We start from the raw sequence: 19076 nt of genomic DNA, 5'->3' as shown, positions 1-19076 counted from the left end.
ATTAATGTCCAATAAATAATTCAATAACGTGATACTTAATGCATTTGACGAATTCATGTCATTTCAAAATCGCTATTTCGGTGATAATTTGATGTTAATGATAATTATTGTGAAAATCATCTCTCTTACGTGATGCACACATTTACAAATTATCATATATATAATAATGAGATCATTTTGAGTGCGTTGCCTAAAACACGAAAAACTGGGCCTTCGATGTATTATTAGACACAGTCAAGAAATGGTGTCCGCGAATATCCGTGAATTTATATCATGTCGCCATTTCGATATACTTGTTCCTTCATTTAATAAATAATTAATGAGATTATTTTAATAGTAATGCATAAGGTGAATTGATGTACGAAGAATAATGACATAAATTAATAATTATAAATTTCTTTCAAAATATAACAATTAATATAATCTACTTAGAATTTTATTACACAAATCAATTTCTTAAATCATTATATCTTAAATAATTTTCAAGCTAAAGTATAATTTAAACTCCTTAATTACAATAAGAAGTAATTTTTTTAAATAAACTAATTTCTAAAAATATTTGCCTCAATCGAAGATCGAGAATTATTTCATTTGATTTATAACACAAGAATTTTGTGAAGCGCGGACAGAGTTCTCTAAAAACTATCAATGGGTGTAACTACAAGATCATGTTACCAATGTATAGCATTACTCTGATAGGCTGTTGCCGTTTCACGTTCAGAAAATTGAAACCTTCGCGGTGGCTGGTAAGCCAAAATGTTTGTTAATTTCACGCTTAATTGGCCAGTGGCAAGTGTAAAGTTAAGATATATCTTCATTCCTCTTAAACACATTTGCCGCATGATACGCGACTCGGAACGACAGGTTCCTTGAACATATTTTTGGAGTCATGTTTCAACACATGAAAAATCTTTACGTTGTATTTACGCTTATATATATGTATAATATATAAAGTTGAAGTTGCGTCATGTTTAGTACATAGATATTAGAAAGCTACTAAACGTAATTTAATATAAATCGCCAACACTTTATAATACAACATAAATATGTATATGTATGTGCATATTTCGTTAAGTTTACGGAAAAGGATTTAATTTAATGAAAACGAGATAATGCCACAAACCTTTGTTTATTTCCTTAGGCATTAAGATAGACCTGCATTCTTTATATTCTGTGCTCATTTGCTATTTTCAAAAAAATAACCATCCCTAATTATATTATTACTTTCACAAAGCCTTTACACATATGGATTCCGGTATCTAGTTATTTTGACAATATAATTATCTCGACTCATAATTACATATATACTATGTTATTAAATATAATGAAAAAATAATAAATCAAGAGATACAGTAGTATCGCGCAAAGTGTCACGTGCAAGTGTTACACGCGCAAGACAGACCGTGCATCTGTATACTATTAATATTAACAAAAAATATATTCATTGAATATTAATATAATTAATCTAATCGTTATCTTTAACAGGGGCACTCGGATAACATTTTCCATTATTTGATCCGAGATCCAAAAGATTTAAATCTAATAGAAAAAAGAGAAAAACTTACATTATCTCATTAAACTTAAAATAAAAAAAACCGATATTAAAATTTCAAGTACTTAAAATCAAGACATTCGTGAAACTTTTGTGATTTGCACGTTAGTTTTTACGAACCTTTCACATTTGGTCCATATATCACTTGTGGCTTAATACTCCCACGACTTTTTTCTTGAAATATACGTTATCATTTATTATAATGCGCACATTGATGCTACACTTTAGCATTATAATAAATGTTATATATTACGATAAGAATCCAGATAATGTTCACATTATTGCTAATTGTAAAATATTGTATTAGTTAATAAATATTCATTCCTGCAATGCTACCAACAAATATGTTACCATCATGATAGAACTCGCTCGTTAAAATTTAATGCTCGTGCATTAAAGAAGAATATGTTGCAGATAAGTTTTAACGTGTTATACAACAAAGAGTGAGAAGTGTTGAATATTAATTACAACATAACGATTTATATAAGGAATAGTAATTGATTTTGTGTGTGTGTGTGTGTGTGTATGTGTGAATAGCGATTGCTTGCAACACTATTCCTTGCTGTGAGCGAGATTTGTGTTCCTTTACATTTGCTGCGTAGAGTTACCGTTCCAAGTATTATTCTCATCATTATCATCCCCACCTGAATGTAGTCTGTGTATATTCCCTTGCGCTCTGATTGTTGTCCCTCCTTGATTACCCAAGTATCTTCTAAATAAACTGTATCATGAATAAAACTTTTATTTAATAAATGAAATAAATATTAAATTCATTATATATTAAAAATTACATACATATTTTATATACAATTTTGTTAAATATATTCAAATATAATATAATTCTATATAGTTTTATAATCGGGCTTACAAGATTGTTTAACATGTTTATTGGAAAAAACCTACCCCGAAGGTTGAACTACATTTCGCCGATTTGGTGAAATAGCTCTGTCGGAGTTGTTTGCCGTTTCTACGGAATCATTGTTGGAATCACCGCTTTGATTTGCGTCTCCGTTAGTGCCGGAAAAGTAACCTACTATATAATTGTAAATACGAATAACGGGTGTGAAGAAGGACCATATGAAGCGTGAGAAGAATCCAACGTCTTGTGCTGAAGATACCACTGCCGTGACATTAGACTGAAAATATATTTAAAAAAATATAAAGCGAGTATAATTAAAATTGTAATACTTAACAAAAGAAAACCTTACTCTATTTACATTTTTCAAAGGAAGAATTAAAATAACAGCTGTCGGGACCAATTCTAGTTCCAACAGAGTTTTGTCATTATCCTCATTAGTCAATTCTCTTCTAGGAAATGATGTTGACATGGCGAACTGTCGGAAGGGTAGATTGATATTTTCAGTAACGTAGGTGCGTAAGGTGCGCAAAGTATTGAATTGTTCAAATCGTCCTGTATGAGAATTGCCGGACGGTAATCTAAATTGAATTCTAGTCACAATGACATTATTATTAGGTGCTGGATTATATTTGGGTTGTTCTTGATTCTGTGGTTGTTGCATTTGTTGCTGTTAAAGAAAATAAAAGAATTTTTTAGATTTGATTCTAATTGAATATAAAAATCATTAAAATAATTAAAATTATTAAAATGATGTTAACCTGCAGAGCAAGCTCTTTCTGTTTTCGTTCTAGTTTATCTTGAGCGATTTGTTGCCTGACTTTTTCACGAGCTGCAGTTTCTGCAGCCTTTTCTCGCATCCTTTCTTCGTGAGCTTGTTTTATTTCTAACTCTTGCTGCATTTGCCGTATTTTTTGCACATCGCGTCCCATCTTGCGTCGTTCAATTTCACGTTCCCGTTCCTTTTTCTGTTCCTCATCTTGTCGTTGTTTTCGTTGGAGGTCAATTAACTGTCGTGCTCTTTCAAGCTTTTCCTAAAAATATGTGACAAATATAATTTGTTATTAAAAAATTATATTGATATTTTCAATAAATAAATCCACATACCTCAGCTGTCAAATCCTTATTTTGATTTTCTTGTTCATCTTCAACTTTTGCTGATGCTTCATTATTATCTTGATTCCCTGTATCTAACGAAGTTGCAGATTTTGCTGTGTCTTCCGTGACATAGTTTTCGTTATTTGAAATATCTGATGTAACAGACTCTGTTATGTCAGAAGTTAAATCTGTATTTGGATTAGAATTATTATCATTTATATTAGATGTAGTCTCAACAGCATTGTTATTACTACTGCTACTGGCAGCTGTAGCTTTTTGTTCTGCATCAATCAAGTTTAACGAAGATTGTTTATTACTCTTCTTCCCTGCCTTAGTAAGTACATTATCAATTTTGGATGCTAATTCAGCTGCAGTTGCGCTACCAGCAATAATTTCCAGTGGTGTACCATTTTCTCCAATGAAAAATAAGGATGGTACTGGTACCAATTGGTCTAATTGTTAAATTTAAGGAAAATATTAAAATATGATAAACATAAACAATACTAAAAACAGAAAGATAAATGTTATATAATATGATAAACTTAATATTAAAACAAAAAGATATAAATGTTATATAAGAGGATACAAATTTGCGCAAAGAATCTATATGCTTCGGATCCACTTTCTAATCTTATAGCAATAAAATGTTCTCTCTCCAGACGAGAGGAGACTTCCGTAGCATCAATTGCTTGAGCAAGTTGCACCGATGTGTCATCTTTACCTAAAAGAATATTATGCTAATATCTATACAATTGTCAAAATTTATGTAAATATGGTTGATTTGTTTAAGTATCCATTTTGTGTACTTCACATATTTCATGTATTCGCATGTCATATTATATACATATATTTGTATTACATTAAAAAGATAATTTCGAGTCGGATCAAACTGGAGTAAAATCTAACCTAGAATTTGGATTACATACCTTCTACGAATACAACGAAAACTGCCTTCCTTGATTTTGACGTCGCAACCGCCTCATTAATACTTCCCGCAAACCACTTCATTATATGAGAATATTCGTATATTTCGTTTCCTTATAATCTCTAACAATATTGATGACGTAATGAAGAAATTGCGGAGTGAAACACTAGAAATTTTGCGATGGTTTGACGTTTCAAATTCAGAGTGAGGTTCAGATAGGTGTATGATGAGTCGTCACTCTCTATAGTTCTCTACAGACCTGATGACGACATTTACAACAATGATCTACTCCCACCTATCGCTAAATTAAATATGTATTTTTTTATCGTAATTAATGGAATATTTATTTACCAATTGGCATATTTTAAGATCTCATTTATTAATAAATATATGATATCAGTTTAAAAAACAAAATCTTTTATTTATGCTGGATGATTGGACATACAATAATATATCATTGGTGGCAAACCTGGACTATTTTTTAGAGAATTAATAAAAATTTTCGTTATAAATCAAATCTAACGTGAAGATTCATACAACGTATAAACTTCCAATAAAAGAACGTCCTAAAAAACGTCCACAAAAGTGGATCTTATTGCTTTATAACGACTAGATGTTATAAAGCGCGGAGATGCATAATAATCTTTGTTGGACATAATCAGGGCCGAATTAAGACCCTATAATGCAATTAATTAATACGTTACCTTCCTTATTCAAGCTTTAAATGCAACTTAAATTAAATTAATCAAATTTTATGTTCGATTATTACCTTCTATAGTTTATACGCAATTGATAATAAAATTAATTATAATTACAAAAATTAAAATATATGTAGCCTACATATCAATAAAATCATTTAAGTTTTCAATTTATTCAGCTTTATTAAAATATTTATATTAATAATACAGCAACAAATAAAATCGATACGAGATAAACAATTAAAATTACGACATCCTGACTCAAATCTAATAATCAGTGGACAATTTTCTCAATTATTCGCGTCTGGCACAAACCGACAATTTTTTTAGAATTTTTTTCCAAATATGCCACCCCTTTAAATTTGCCACCTTCATGTAAATTAGCCTAATACATCATTTTGTCGATCCAATTAATTAAATCATTGTGATTTATTAAATTTTTTTAAATATTAAATTGAAAAGATGATAATCCAGATTAAATAAAAATAAATATTCTATCGTTATACTGAAGATACATAGATACCTTTTTATTAAAGGTGACCTTCATCAAACTTCGATTAACTTTGCAGGATTGACCAATCGCATTTATCATTTATCTTAGACGACAGACGCGATTGGTTAATTCCAATGGACTAATTGGTCGATTAAGTTAATCGGAGTTGGTGAAAGTGTGGTTCTAAATCTCGGAGCAACTGTCGCTCGTTGCGAATGCGCCTGTAAACAGCCCGCAAACCTGCAACTACGTAGTTATGCCACGAACAAGAAACGGCGGACTAGAACCATTTCTGCTCAGTCTGTGCTATGTAAATGATGTTACAGTAACTTACGGGTAACGAGTTTCTTGTTGCTTTTATTAATATTACGACTGAGTGAACACATTCCTCAAGAATGGCACAGTATCTGAAAAAAGGTGCGTATAACCTATCATGACGTTTAGCAAGTGCGATCGCATGTCGCTCGAGAATCGAGGAATCGTTCGGTACGTAGGATGTGCCTAGGAGGGTGGTGGCGCAGGTGACGGCCGCGCGTGTGCGCCGCCATTTTCTTCAATTCCATCGTTTCGGTTGTGCGACTTACGGCGGAACGGTGGAATTGAAAATGTTATAATGGCGAGTGCGTCTATTCCGCATATTTGATGTCGCGATAAAGTTGGGCGTACGCGTACGCCTTATCAGTTATCCTGCCGAGATTTCAACATTCGCGGGCGTCTCGCATCGGCCGTCGTGTCGCCGGCTCGGCCTACGGATAAGTCGCTCCCATTACTTGAAGGTCGCAGCGTGCCGACGCGTTGCGTATGTGATTCATACTCCCGGAGATATGGGGAGGTGCGACTCAAGTAACGCGCGATAATCGCGTTACTCACATCAATTCCGCGATACGCTACATTCCGGAGCACGTGCGACAAGGCATACGCGCCTTTCGGCCGACGGGCATAAATTTTTACGTTACTTCGCCACCCCGTCGCGTTAAATCGTCGTGCGTAAACCCTCGCGCGTATATTTCTTTGTACATATCTGCGCGTGCTCATTTCTTCATATAATATGATATCGGAGCGAGCATGAAGGTAACCGTGTGCTTCGACAACGTCAGGGTGGTGGTCCCCTGCGGAGATGGAAGTCTACTGGTCAAGGATCTAATGCACGAGGCCATCCTGAGATACAAAAAAGCCACTGGCAAAAATGATAACACCTTGATCATCAATAGTCTGTCTTCGTTGACTGGTGGTGGCTTGTTGGATCCAGATGACAGATTGCGTGACGTAGCCGATGACAGAGAGCAGATCGTAGCTCACTTTGCCAGCTCCGATGTCAATCATGTAGGTGGAGATGGTGCGAGCTCAGTTGGCACCAACAGTCCTGACTTCTTCCATAGAGATGGCAAGGAGCAAGCTTATCCAATTGATATCCATTCCTCTGTGTCTAGTAGTATTAAGAGAGAAAGTACCAAGCGTTTGTCAATGCATGCATTGTCAACGAGAGAACCTTCTCTCACAACGTATTCTGCTCAATCTCTACCAAGAGAGTCTCGACGTAGGGAACCTTTAGGTCAAGATTCTAAAGCTTCGTATGAATTTGGCAATAACATTGAATCTGGGAACCAAGAGGTGCGAGAAATTGTGATAAAAAATGAAGCAGGACCACTGGGACTCCATGTGGTGCCATGTTACGACTTATTAGGCAATGATCAAGGACTTAGAGTTGAAGGTATCGAACCAAATGGTCGCATTGCCAGGGACGGACAAATTGATTTACACGACAATATTATTAAAATAAATGGTCATAATTTGTTGCATATACCATTTCCAAAGGTCCAAGAAATTTTTAGAACATGTATGAATGATCCCTGTCTACAAATTTCCGTTGTTAAACATAAGAAGAAAGCGAGAAACGAAAAAGCTTTGCATAAAAATCATGGAAATACCAGTGGCGGTTCGGAGAAAACCGAAGGTGATGAGAATATCAAGAGACTTCAATGCAGCAACTATAATCTTCTACAGACTGCGAACACTAGGAAAATTGGACGGATGATAGAAATAGAATTAGTAAAAGGAGGTAACGGCTTAGGATTTAGTGTTACCACACGTGATAATCCTGCTGGAGGACATTGTCCTATATATATTAAGAATATATTACCAAAAGGTGCTGCAGTAGAAGATGGCAGATTGAGACCGGGTGATAGATTGTTAGAAGTAAATAATAAGGAGATGACTGGCAAAAGCCAAGCAGAAGTTGTATCATTGCTCAGAAGTATTCCTGCTGGTGGTAAAGTAAGAATGGTAGTATCACGTCAAGAGGAAATTTCTTCAAACATTCCAGATTCTCAGGGTATTGCAGCATCTACTCCACCGACTGCTGAAATAATAGATAATTCAAAGTATTGGAACGCATTAAATAGATCACCAACGAAAAAGAATGAAGTACAAGATAAAGTAAGCACTCATAATTACGAGAAGTGCACATACAAACCAATTAAATCCTCTGAGGATATTGTTTTATCTCCACGGAAGAATCGTGTGATAATGAACTTAGATATACCAGTACATGATTCCGAGAAGGCTGGTTTAGGTGTTAGCGTTAAAGGCAAAACTAACAGTTCCGATGATAACACCAGTATGGATTTAGGTATTTTTATAAAAAGTGTTATCCATGGAGGTGCAGCATCCAGGGACGGTCGTTTGCGGACCAATGATCAATTGCTCAGAGTTAACGGCGTATCTTTGTTGGGATTATCTAATTCTGAAGCAATGGAGACTTTAAGGAGAGCAATGCTTAACACAGACAGCTCAGTAACTGGCGTGATTAATCTTATAATAGCTAGGAGGGTATCATCGTATGAGAATACAAGTGAGAAAAATACTGTAGATAATTTGCAATCTCACCGTAAGCCAGAATCTGTTAGTAGCATATACATATCGGATTCTACGAAAATGAATGACGGCATAGTCAAGGAGAAAAACACTTTAAATTCTCAAACCGATGTATTAGATAATGGTGGATTATTATCTTGCGTAACAGCTTCACCATGGAATCCTGTTATTGATAGACTGACGGAGCAATATAGCAAGAATAGTTTAAGGAACGAAAGTTATTGTCTTGCTACTAATAAGACATGGATAGAACCTATTAATAATATAAAGAAAATTATAGGAATGCGCGACGATCGAGTTGAAACAATATTGCTAGAAGAATCTAACAACGATAGCTCTCAAGGAAATGACGCAAAACGAAATTCCGAAGATAAAGACAGTCAATATTCCGGAGATCCTACGTATGACAGCCAGTTATCTCTGGAGGAATTAAATTCTTCGTCAAATAAGTTTTCTCGTGATGCTCTTGGCAGACAGAGCATGTCTGAGAAACGGCACGCAGCACTCGACGCTAAAAACACAGATACTTATAAAAGAAACAAAAAGTTGCGTGAAAACAGAGAAAATAAGAACGCGGATCAAGCCAACCAGAAATCAACTAGCCAAACAAACAATCACTCCAGCGATTTAGGAGATTACTCGAAGAGGAGCAGCAAGTCGAACAACTTCGAAAAACATTCAAGTAAAGGGGCCTTAGTTGGAAGTACAAGTACCGACAACAACGTAAGACACCATGAAAAGTCTGTTGATGTTGCTCAATCGGAATATATGTATACTATACCCGGATGCAATAATAAGTTTGTTTCGCCGAAAAAACATTGGCTCGTAGACGATGTACATGGTGAAGTTACAAGTAGCAATAATATCAAAGATGAGCGAGAAGGTTTTTCGAATAGTCGCGGAGACGTAAAACAAGCTTCTCTTAATTCAGCATTGGATGATCGATATAAGCGAAAGAAAAACGGTCTTCGGTCGATACTTCGATTGAATAGAAATAGGAAATCACTTAATTTTGGAGATAGCATAGAAGCAAGGCACGAAACTAGTAATTACTGCAGCTGCATATATATATATATATATATATAAATATATATTTTATCTATCTATATATATATATATATACGATCTGTTCCAAAGTGCCTTATATCATTAAAAGAAAGTAAATAATTCTGTATATATAATTTTGTACTTGTCTTTAATTGATACGGATCATGTACTTACTATGATATAAACATTATATATGTAATTTATATGACACTGGAATTAAATAATTGATTTTCAAAAGAGGAATTATATTCTTTTGCTAAATCGGTTCAAACTTTCGAAATACATTGTCGTCGTTCTCATCGATTTAACTGTACCTGTAGTATCTTAAATTTGTAACAAAACGTCAATTGAATATAGAGGACAAACATTGTAAAAGAGGCACAAAAAAATCATAGTGGTAGGTATAAACTTTTAATTGACCGACTTTTTTTTTCGCAGTTAATTTTTTATTATAATTTTTAACGATATTGCTTTTTATTATGTTTCAGCATTTCAGATTACTCCAAACACAATCCTTTATCAACAAAAGCGTTTTCGAGGCAAAATTAATATACAAAAACCCAGAAAGCCGCATTATTTGAGAGCATTGGTAAACGAATTTCTGACGCCTTTTTATCCATTAAAAAATGAAGACAAGAAATTAGAGGAATTATGCTCCAAAACAGTAAAAAATACGAACAAGAAGAAAGAGGAGGAACTTTATAATCCTTACCAAAGAATAATAGCACGTGACGTCCGCAATTGGTTTGACAATTCCAAAATGATTGCTATTTGCCATCAAAATTCTATGACATCAGAGGATGAGTTTGAGCTAGCAGTTCCATTGAGGAGATCAAATATGTACTTCAAACGATATGGCAATAAGATTATGAGATTAGCATTGACGGATTCACCTTACGCGGCAACAATGCCGTTGTATTCGTCGCGATTTTGCATCATATTTGGTTCTGATATAAATGTCGCTGCCTTTGAAAAAATTATTAGAAAGTTTCCACAAGTTATTTTATTGGGTAAGTTATTTTAAGAAACGTTAAAATAAATGATACTAAATCTATGTCTATTTTTTTATAGCTGGTATACTAGAAGGACAAGTGCTGAATAAAAAGGACTTTTTGAAATACGGTAAAATGGATCTTACATCATCGCGGGTTCATCTTGTTCAAGTGTTACAGAATGCAGGCGGCAACAACTTGAATCAGCAGCTCACGCATCATCAGTCCACATTAGTTGCTCGATTAAAACAGATTGGTACAGATAAAACAACTTCTAACGAGAACGAAGAATCGGTGCCTGTATAATTGCAAAAAATTGCTTGTATCGATAATTTATTATACGTTAGATTTATCGAAAGCTTTAAGTAAAGTATGATTTATTTCCCTACACTTTGTATTTGCGATAAAAATAAGAAACATTGATATAAAGTTAGGTGTGTTCCTTTTTTTATTAGAATCTCACTTTCAATCCTATCAAAGACGATGTCGCGATAAGATTATAATTATTGAGCAAGCAGTGTATAATTTCTATTGCATACTGATTTATCGGGATCCGAGCTTACACTAAACGTGCGTATAAAAGATCTTCGCATATCTCATCGAGTCTGTGAATTATCGCGTCAATATGAAAGCATATAATATAAAAGCATTTCTAGAACATCTTATTGTCACCATAAACTTCCTCTATTTGCTTATTATTATAGTTTTAATTCTTTAGTGGCAGTAATTGCAACAGGGATGACACTTAATTCCGTTTTCACCACATTTGCAACCACCGGACGTGTCCCCTTTACCCTGCGATAAAAAAGCAATGGGTATGATCAATAAACTCATAAAATATGATGTTATTGTATTTAATATTTAACAAATTTTGTTAGAATTTATAAGATCTCGAAGATCTAAATAAAAATTGTAGAAAATAAATTAATACTTACTCTTGGGCCCCAACGCGGTCCTCTGGTTACCCAACATATTTCTGTTTTGCACATAGAGCAAACCAGCCAGTCGCAACCCCATTTTTTTATAAGAACAACAGCACACGTGGGACATGCAAGTGCCTCTCCTCTATCGACCATCTCTTTGAGCATTGCTGCTGTCCTTCTAGATTCCTGATCAGTTTCTTTCGAAAGTTGCAATTCTTGCTGATATTGCTTACAATTTTTCCCAGTATGAACAACCTTTGAAATCAAAGTTTATTTAGCTCTTTATTTTATCTTTTGAAAATCTACTCTCTAAATTCTTTGGAATAATTTCTTACTCTAAAGAGTGAAAATTGAGCTTGTCTTGAAAAAGAGTGATTAAATTTTTAATTTTCAAAAGTGTGATTTCAGAGTAAGATTTTTTTTTTAAAGTAAGATTTACTCTAAACATTTTAAAGAGTATGTTTATTATAAATTGATCTTATTTGTTACTAAATACCAATAACAAAAGTAATGTAGCATCAGTGTTATAATTTTACCTTCGACAATATAAATATTATGTAACACATATCTTACATAACATTGACAGTGTTGGATGCTAAATTATAACATTGATGTTACATTACTTTTAATTGATGTTTATTGGATTTAATATCTTTTTTAAGCATATGCTTTGCTAAATGCATTCTGTACTGCAATATATTACGAGAAAAAAAGAGATATAGAATTTTTAAACATTTCTTCTCAATTAAGTATCATCTCAATTTTAATAAAAGCATTATATTAATATTTTATGCACTGTGTAATTAAAATGAAAAACTATATTGGAATGTGAAAAACGATCGAAATAACACAAAGAAAGAATTCTCTTGATCTACATGCATATATATATTTTTGTACATACATATATATTTTTTAAATAACTTTTAATTATCATTTCAATTCATTATATAATATTGTTAATAGTGAAAATAAAACATGAAATTTTATTGTACATATATACTGTTTTGTTAAATATAAATTTTATATCAATTTCACAATTATAATAGTAATTTTTTCATATTTATCATACATTTTTGTTATTCAAATTTTCTAAGTTTATTAGCATTCTCTCTCTTCATTTTACGATGGATACAAATGACACTCACCTGACAGGTAAGACAATTATTAGCTTCGCATACAGGACATAAAAAATTATTCACGTCGTCGTCGTAAATACACCAACCAGGACAGTCCGGTGTTTTGCAGTGGAAAGCTTTGTTTCCGGCGTTGTTCTCCGCTTGCGCGATCGACTTCGCGAGGTGCTGCTGATAAATTTCTGGCTCAACGAGCTGGGTGTAAACAATAATAGAATCATCACAAACTTTATTAAAACTTCAGTCGGATAATCTTAAACAGAAGCTTACCGCCTTGATCTCACGTTCTTGAAGGGTCGATTCACACGTATAGTCGGAGTCTCTGTATGGACATTTCACCTCCGCTTCTTCGCAATACGCGATCGTATTGGCGATACATGGCCTTTGAATAACAAAAGTTTATCATACAACGAAAATTCATTATACGTAGAAAGTAACTCATATTTATCTCTTGATTAATGAATAAACAAGTGAAAAGTATAACTGCGAGCCATCGTGCGTTTTTTCTTTCTGTGAAGTTTATTACATGATCTAGGGCTGCGTTCAGAATCATGTGAGCGCATCCAGGTGTCGTGTTATCCTTGTTTATCATTCGTGAACAACAAGAATAGAGCAACATCTGGGTGCATCCGGACGACGATTCTGAACTCATCTTAAGATATTCATGCATACGATCGCAGTGTTTAGCGAAAACGCTAGCATTAAGCTAGCATAATTGTCGCGTTAGTAATGTGTATGAATGCATGAATCATCGTATTATAGAGCAGATAAATATATCTGTGATGCATCGCAATTTAATATATATAACGTCTATCTAAACGCTCGAATTAGGTATAAATACATTTCGCTAGGATAAATTAGAATCTATACATGGCGATTCCAGAGAGAAATGACTCGTTGAATTGATAGCGAATCAACATCGATACGATGATGTTGACATCAATTCGACGTCTAATTGACGGTCATTTCTCACTGGATTCTAGCGAACAGCTACAATGAGCGAAAGTGATCTATTGTAGGTTGTCCCTGTACACAGGGAAAGCATCTGTGCAAAAGCACGATACAGCTACTGAAATTGGTTCCTGTTCTTAACGGATTAAACAGTAATTAAAGCTGGGATGTGAAGATTAAAGGTTTCTACCTGCAGAACATGTGTAAACAATCCCTCAGAATTACACCTTCTCGTGGACCATATGTAACGAAGCATATTGGGCACTCGATTGGCTCGGAATTTGGAATGACATCCCAATTCTCCAACAATATCAGTTCCTCGTATCGTCCTATCTTGATGTCTTCCGACATGTCCGTCTCTGTTGTTTCTTGCTATTGTTCCATATAAGCATACAAAACGTACGTTACATATCTCCCTCTTTGATCAATATACAACTGTAAGGTAAACAAATGAAAATTAGAAGATCGCGAATATACATATGTATTTATTACCTCATCATGTTCATTGGTTATTGATATTATTTGATCTATTTCTTTGGTTTCTTGCTTTTCTTCGATTGTCTCCAAAATTTCCAAAATTGGTGGATCTTGCGGCAGTTCCTCAGGAACTTCCTCTGCTGGCTGTGGCTTGTTCACTTGCGCCGCATTGTCGATACGCATCGCAACACTATCTACAGTATTGTAGTATATTACAATTTATAACTAAGTAATGATATAAAGATAGCATAAAAAATATTCTATAAATTCTATTTAATAATTAATTATGTAATATATATATGACAATATATTTAAAAGAAATTTTTATATTTTGCGTTTAGAATAAAGAATTTTGAAATAAAAATTCGCGCGGTAAAAGTGAACCAGCTGGACTAATAAAAAACTCTGATATTTTTTTATTTGAATTGAATTCAATATAACTAATAATAATACATTATTACACTATTAAAATAAAAAATGCCGGAATAAGTTTTTGTTTACTGAGGAATCATATTCAATCGAATAAATCAAATTTACCGGGTGCTACAAGGTAAAGAAACACCGGCGAACCATCCACTGCGTGTAATTCGTTGAGAGTGGTCTCGTCGTGATCAGCCAAGTTTTTCCCAATGATCCATCGCTGCACGTTCGTGGGTATCTCAAACTCCGTATGTATCTTTGTCTTCAGCTCGGCTACTGTCATTCTTGTCGGCAACTGTTATCACAGCCCGGTGCATGAAACGTTTTGTTTGCATATCGAGCAACCGTCAGAGTATCGGTTACTTACCTGAAGTGGTATGGGCCCTTGGTGAGCGAGTTTATCTTCGATATACATATTGACTTTAATCGACTGATCCTTCAAACGCGCCGCCGAACGCTGTCGTATCACGGAACAATGGATTTTGAGTCTTGCCAATTCCTTCGCTAATCCCGCCGCTTGCTGATGATGACCCGATGCGATGGCCCCTTCCAGTTTTCTCAATAATCGATTTATGGCCAGAGTATTCATGTTTCTCGCTGTTGAATTATCGTCTGCAACAATAACCACATTCTGGAGTTTTTTCTATAATTAAAAAAAAAAAAACTGAATCAAAATAAAAATTAATTAGAAACTATTTTATTGAAACAAGTGAATTTCAAAAGTAGATTTCTTTCAAAAGTAAATTTAAAAGAGATTATTTATTCGAATATTTCTTCCTTATTATAATCGAATAGATTGAAACAGATATTTTGTCACGAATAGACATTTTTTTTAAATAAAACTATCATTTCAGCAAATATAAGCTGCGAAATTACCTTCATTTGTAAGCTCGTCATCGTTCAACATGATCTTACTCTCGTCTGCAATATTGGATCGCTCTTTAGGATGACTACTTTGCAAAATATCCTTAGATGTCGTCGGATCCGGTTGTTGTTTTGGCGATATTGGAGGTACGTGAGTATTTGCGTATAGCGACGGTTCTATCACATTGGCATAAGTGTTTTCCTTGCATACCTCCTTCGTAGTCTTCATAGCTTCTATCTCGGCGAAATCACGCGGTCGTATCAGTTGGAAAGTATTCTTCACAAGAACCGAACCCTTGCCAGAAGTCTTGTAGAGTACATTCTCATGTTTCCATCCCGATGTAGACGGTCGCTCGGCGGAAGTAGAAGGTTGATTTAATCTACGGATGTTTCCACTGGTTTGCGCTGACGAGGATACCTTTTGCTTATCTGTCTCGTAATCATTCGACGTCGTCGCTATCCTCGTCGTAGCAATGTAAGAGGTCTTGTTTGTAGGTAGGGGCGAGCGCTTCTCAACCTTTTCGAGAACATCGTTTGACACAGTCTTCTTCGACTTGGGCCGTTTCGGTAACGAGTGTTTCATCTCCTTCAGCATCTCCTTCAAATCCGCAGTAATTGGGTCCTCGACGGTATTGAGAGCGGTTAATTTTGTCTTGCTGGACTTCACCTTCTGGTCTGAATCAATCAAACGCGACGTTCCCTTGTCTTGCATCGATCTTTCCGGCTGTATCGTCGATCTCGTTTTACCATCCTTCTCGGCTTCCACAAGGATATCGAGTACTTTGGCCACTTTGCTCGATACGGCTTCAGCCTCTGGAACTTTGTCTCTGACATTGTCAGATTCGGCTACTGGTCTCCGCTCGATGAGTTTGAACTCTCTAGAACGCAGCTGTCGGTCGATCTCGTTGAAAATGTCCGAAAATTCCTTCTCCCCCTCCGTCTTCTCTCTTAAGAGGTCTAACGCGGTTCCTGTACTTTCGGGTAGGTTACGAGTACGAGAATGTAGAAATTTTCTTCTTGTTTCGTTGTTCAATCTCGGCGATTCTTTGCCCTTCATTTCTTTGGTAATTTCCTGCCGCGATCTAATCTTTTCTTCCGGAAACGTAATATCCTTCTGAACAGTTAAAGACTCATTCGCGCGATTCGCAGCGAGTTGACTTTGTAAAAATGATATTCTACTAGACGCGTCCTTCATCAGCTGATCATTTTGTTCCTTGCTAGAAGTAATTTTGATATCTACTGACTTTACATCCATGTTCGTTGATTCAGTTCTATTTTTTGAGAATCTCTGTTGCGGCAAAAAGTACCTGGTGATATCTTTATCAATGCGGACGCTTTGACCGAGATCTTGTTGCACTGAGAATCTCTGATTTCTCCAATCCCCGATTTGTTCGAATCTGTCGTTTCTTGTTGCATCGCGATCAAACTTATAACCTGATTGATCCCGTTTAGCGAAGAAATTAGCGTTGACCGTGACTTTAGTGATATTGCTGATGGCATTGAATTTTGAGATTAACGCACGCGTGCCTCGTCTAGGCGATGAATTATCAATCGTCGAGGTAACCATGTCCTGAACTAATTCTTCGTTGACGTCGTTCCTCCTTTCGAATTCTTCAGCAAATTTTGACGTCTTCAACAACATCGACGCCCGTGCTCGAGCCTGCTCTTCCTGTACGATCGCCGCCGCTTCTTTATCCAGCTCGCTGATGTTCGTTAGAATAGACAAGCCGGATTTTCGTTTAACTTCCTGTCGTTTCCTGTCGTCGCTCTGCCGCTCGCCGCGATGAAAAAAATTTAGCCTTGACAGGGACGCGTCGATGGAATAACTTGGAGAAGAATTTATATTCGTTCCGACACACTCGTCCTTCATTTCGGCGGATGTCATGGGGTTGCGAAAGACGGCGCCTCGTTTGGATGATCCGGAATCGCGGGAGTGCTCGAAGACGTTACGTTTGTACCAAGGTCGAGGCATGTTCAGGGTACTAATTGGACTCTGTGCTCTTTCTTGCAGGACCGTCACGTTCGACGGCGCTTCTGGGTCGCTATTGTTATTTTTTTTCGCGGCTTTTGGACTGCCGCAAACGTCCTTCTTCGACAGCAACATACCACCCTGAAGGATTAGTGTATCATTACAGATCGATTGCCCTTCATCGACATCCTTCCGCCTGTCTTCTACTTCCATGCCGTCGCCATTGGTGACGAGCTTTGACTGTTCCACAGTCACTTTCTCAGGAGGTCGCGGCGCCCGTCGTTTGCGTCTATTGCTGTTCCTTGGCGGCGTTTCGCGTGCATTGACCTCCACGATCTTCACCACCGCGCTTGGAGGATTGGGTGCTTTCCGTTTTCCCTTCACGTGAACTCGTCGCCGAGTGGACCCATTGACTCTCGCGCTCTCATCAAATCTTCTCGACGAATCTGATAAATTCTTCCCAGTTGTCAGGAAGTTTTCACATGAGCTGAACGTCGTTGGTTGCAACGAGTACCTGGCGGTGATGTCTTGTCTTCTAGAGTGCACATTAATCGGTAACGTGCAGGCGACGGCCGACGACGCGTTGTTCTCTTTGTTACCCAAGTACACCTTCGAGGCTCCAGCAGCGAACGGACCAACTTCAGCTGCTTGTTTCAGTATATCCAAAGACAGCACGTTGCAACGGCCCAGAGTTCCCGTATGAAATGCGAAACTGCGGACCGTGGTAGTACTGTAAAAAGTATTTACGCTTTCTACGCTGGAGGAGATGCTGCTACGTCGTCGGACGACGCCATCGTCGTCCGGCCTCGCGCTCGTTCTCCGTCGTTTCTCCACGGTTGAATCGCGATTTCGCTTGAACCACCTGAACAGGGAGAACCGGCCGCTGCCACCCCCGCTACCGCCGCGCGTTAGAGAAGTCGTTTCACCACCATCGACAGCACTACGTGCTACCACACCGTCGATGAGACCGGACGTTCTTCCTCTGCGGTCGCCGTTCGGTACTCCATTGAGGGATGCGCTTGTCTCGTTGCTGTATGCGGTTTGCTGTACCATTCTTACTCACTCTCTCACATATCCCACCGCTCCCCGCCTCAGCCGCCACACTGCATAGTTCTTTATTTAGATTCACTCGAAACGTGGTTTTAAGTTCCTTCCAGTTTTCTGCTATACGCGAACGCCAAAAATCTCGGAGCAATCGGAGATGAGTCCCCCGCGCGACGACGGTCATGTCCGCCGAATAGACATTTCGCTGTAGAACCCTCTTCCTCTCTCGCACTTCCTCTCATCCGACCTTCGCTCTCGCGTATTTAACTGGCAGCTTCTAACTCATCCGCGTCGAGAATCGTCCATTGCTCGCTTCAACCAACGGAGGTGTCAGCTGCATCGCGACGACGTCTTCGGGCGACGACACACGCGTGCACGCGCGCGGACTGTATATCGGCGGATTTTGCGGCCGAATCGCCCGTAGTCGATGCCGAACCGGCGACAAAGATACTCATGTCGGTAAACTATTAATAGATCGGGTGGTCTCTCTCGTGGCGGGGTTATTTTCAAGTCCACTTTGCACACCGCGCGCCATCGGCCAAAATCAAAACAGAGAAATACGGGCTAACGTGCGCGCTTTTTTAATGCAGCCTTCGTGAAAAAAATACCATTGTACGGTTGCCTCGGGCTTTAGTTGACGTTGAAATGTTTCCGATTGAAAGTGATATGCGATTCTGCGCGCAGTACAGTTTCCGTTCTGATATTTTAACAACGGCTGCATCTGAAATATTTGGACTAATGAAAAAGTATGGGCGGGCGT

At 36.9% G+C, this 19076-nt stretch overlaps 3 protein-coding genes across 4 annotated transcripts; 1 reads left to right on the top strand and 2 right to left on the bottom strand.

Annotated features, from left to right (window-relative positions):
* Positions 1-1630: 1630 nt before the first annotated feature.
* On the bottom strand, positions 1631-4632 carry LOC108783075 (UBX domain-containing protein 4). 2 transcript variants are annotated; one of them, XM_018551527.1, is made up of 7 exons: positions 4433-4632; positions 4093-4227; positions 3516-3958; positions 3170-3442; positions 2761-3078; positions 2456-2688; positions 1631-2273 (listed from the first exon to the last, which is right to left on the bottom strand). In XM_018551527.1, the coding sequence occupies exons 1-7, from the start codon at positions 4512-4514 to the stop codon at positions 2138-2140; spliced, it is 1620 nt and encodes a 539-aa protein (XP_018407029.1). In that variant the 5' UTR covers positions 4515-4632; the 3' UTR covers positions 1631-2137. The 2 variants fall into 2 exon arrangements, with proteins under 2 accessions (XP_018407029.1, XP_018407030.1); XM_018551528.1 differs by having other exon boundaries at positions 2770-3078.
* Positions 4633-6687: 2055 nt separating this feature from the next.
* On the top strand, positions 6688-10860 carry LOC108783106 (partitioning defective 3 homolog). The gene is made up of 3 exons (XM_018551585.1): positions 6688-9541; positions 10032-10553; positions 10615-10860. The coding sequence occupies exons 1-3, from the start codon at positions 6688-6690 to the stop codon at positions 10839-10841; spliced, it is 3603 nt and encodes a 1200-aa protein (XP_018407087.1). The 3' UTR covers positions 10842-10860.
* A 372-nt stretch (positions 10861-11232) lies between these two features.
* LOC108783105 (uncharacterized) lies at positions 11233-18325 on the bottom strand. The gene is made up of 9 exons (XM_018551584.1): positions 15316-18325; positions 14807-15051; positions 14557-14734; positions 14035-14213; positions 13733-13914; positions 12862-12973; positions 12604-12786; positions 11471-11713; positions 11233-11330 (listed from the first exon to the last, which is right to left on the bottom strand). The coding sequence occupies exons 1-9, from the start codon at positions 18323-18325 to the stop codon at positions 11250-11252; spliced, it is 4413 nt and encodes a 1470-aa protein (XP_018407086.1). The 3' UTR covers positions 11233-11249.
* Positions 18326-19076: the final 751 nt, after the last annotated feature.

This window comes from Cyphomyrmex costatus, unplaced genomic scaffold, assembly GCF_001594065.2.
Source record: "Cyphomyrmex costatus isolate MS0001 unplaced genomic scaffold, Ccosl1.0 scaffold141, whole genome shotgun sequence".
Lineage (NCBI taxonomy): Eukaryota > Metazoa > Arthropoda > Insecta > Hymenoptera > Formicidae > Cyphomyrmex > Cyphomyrmex costatus.
The sequence above is the reverse complement of the archived record's forward strand: the minus strand, read 5'-3'. Positions and strand labels throughout refer to the sequence as shown.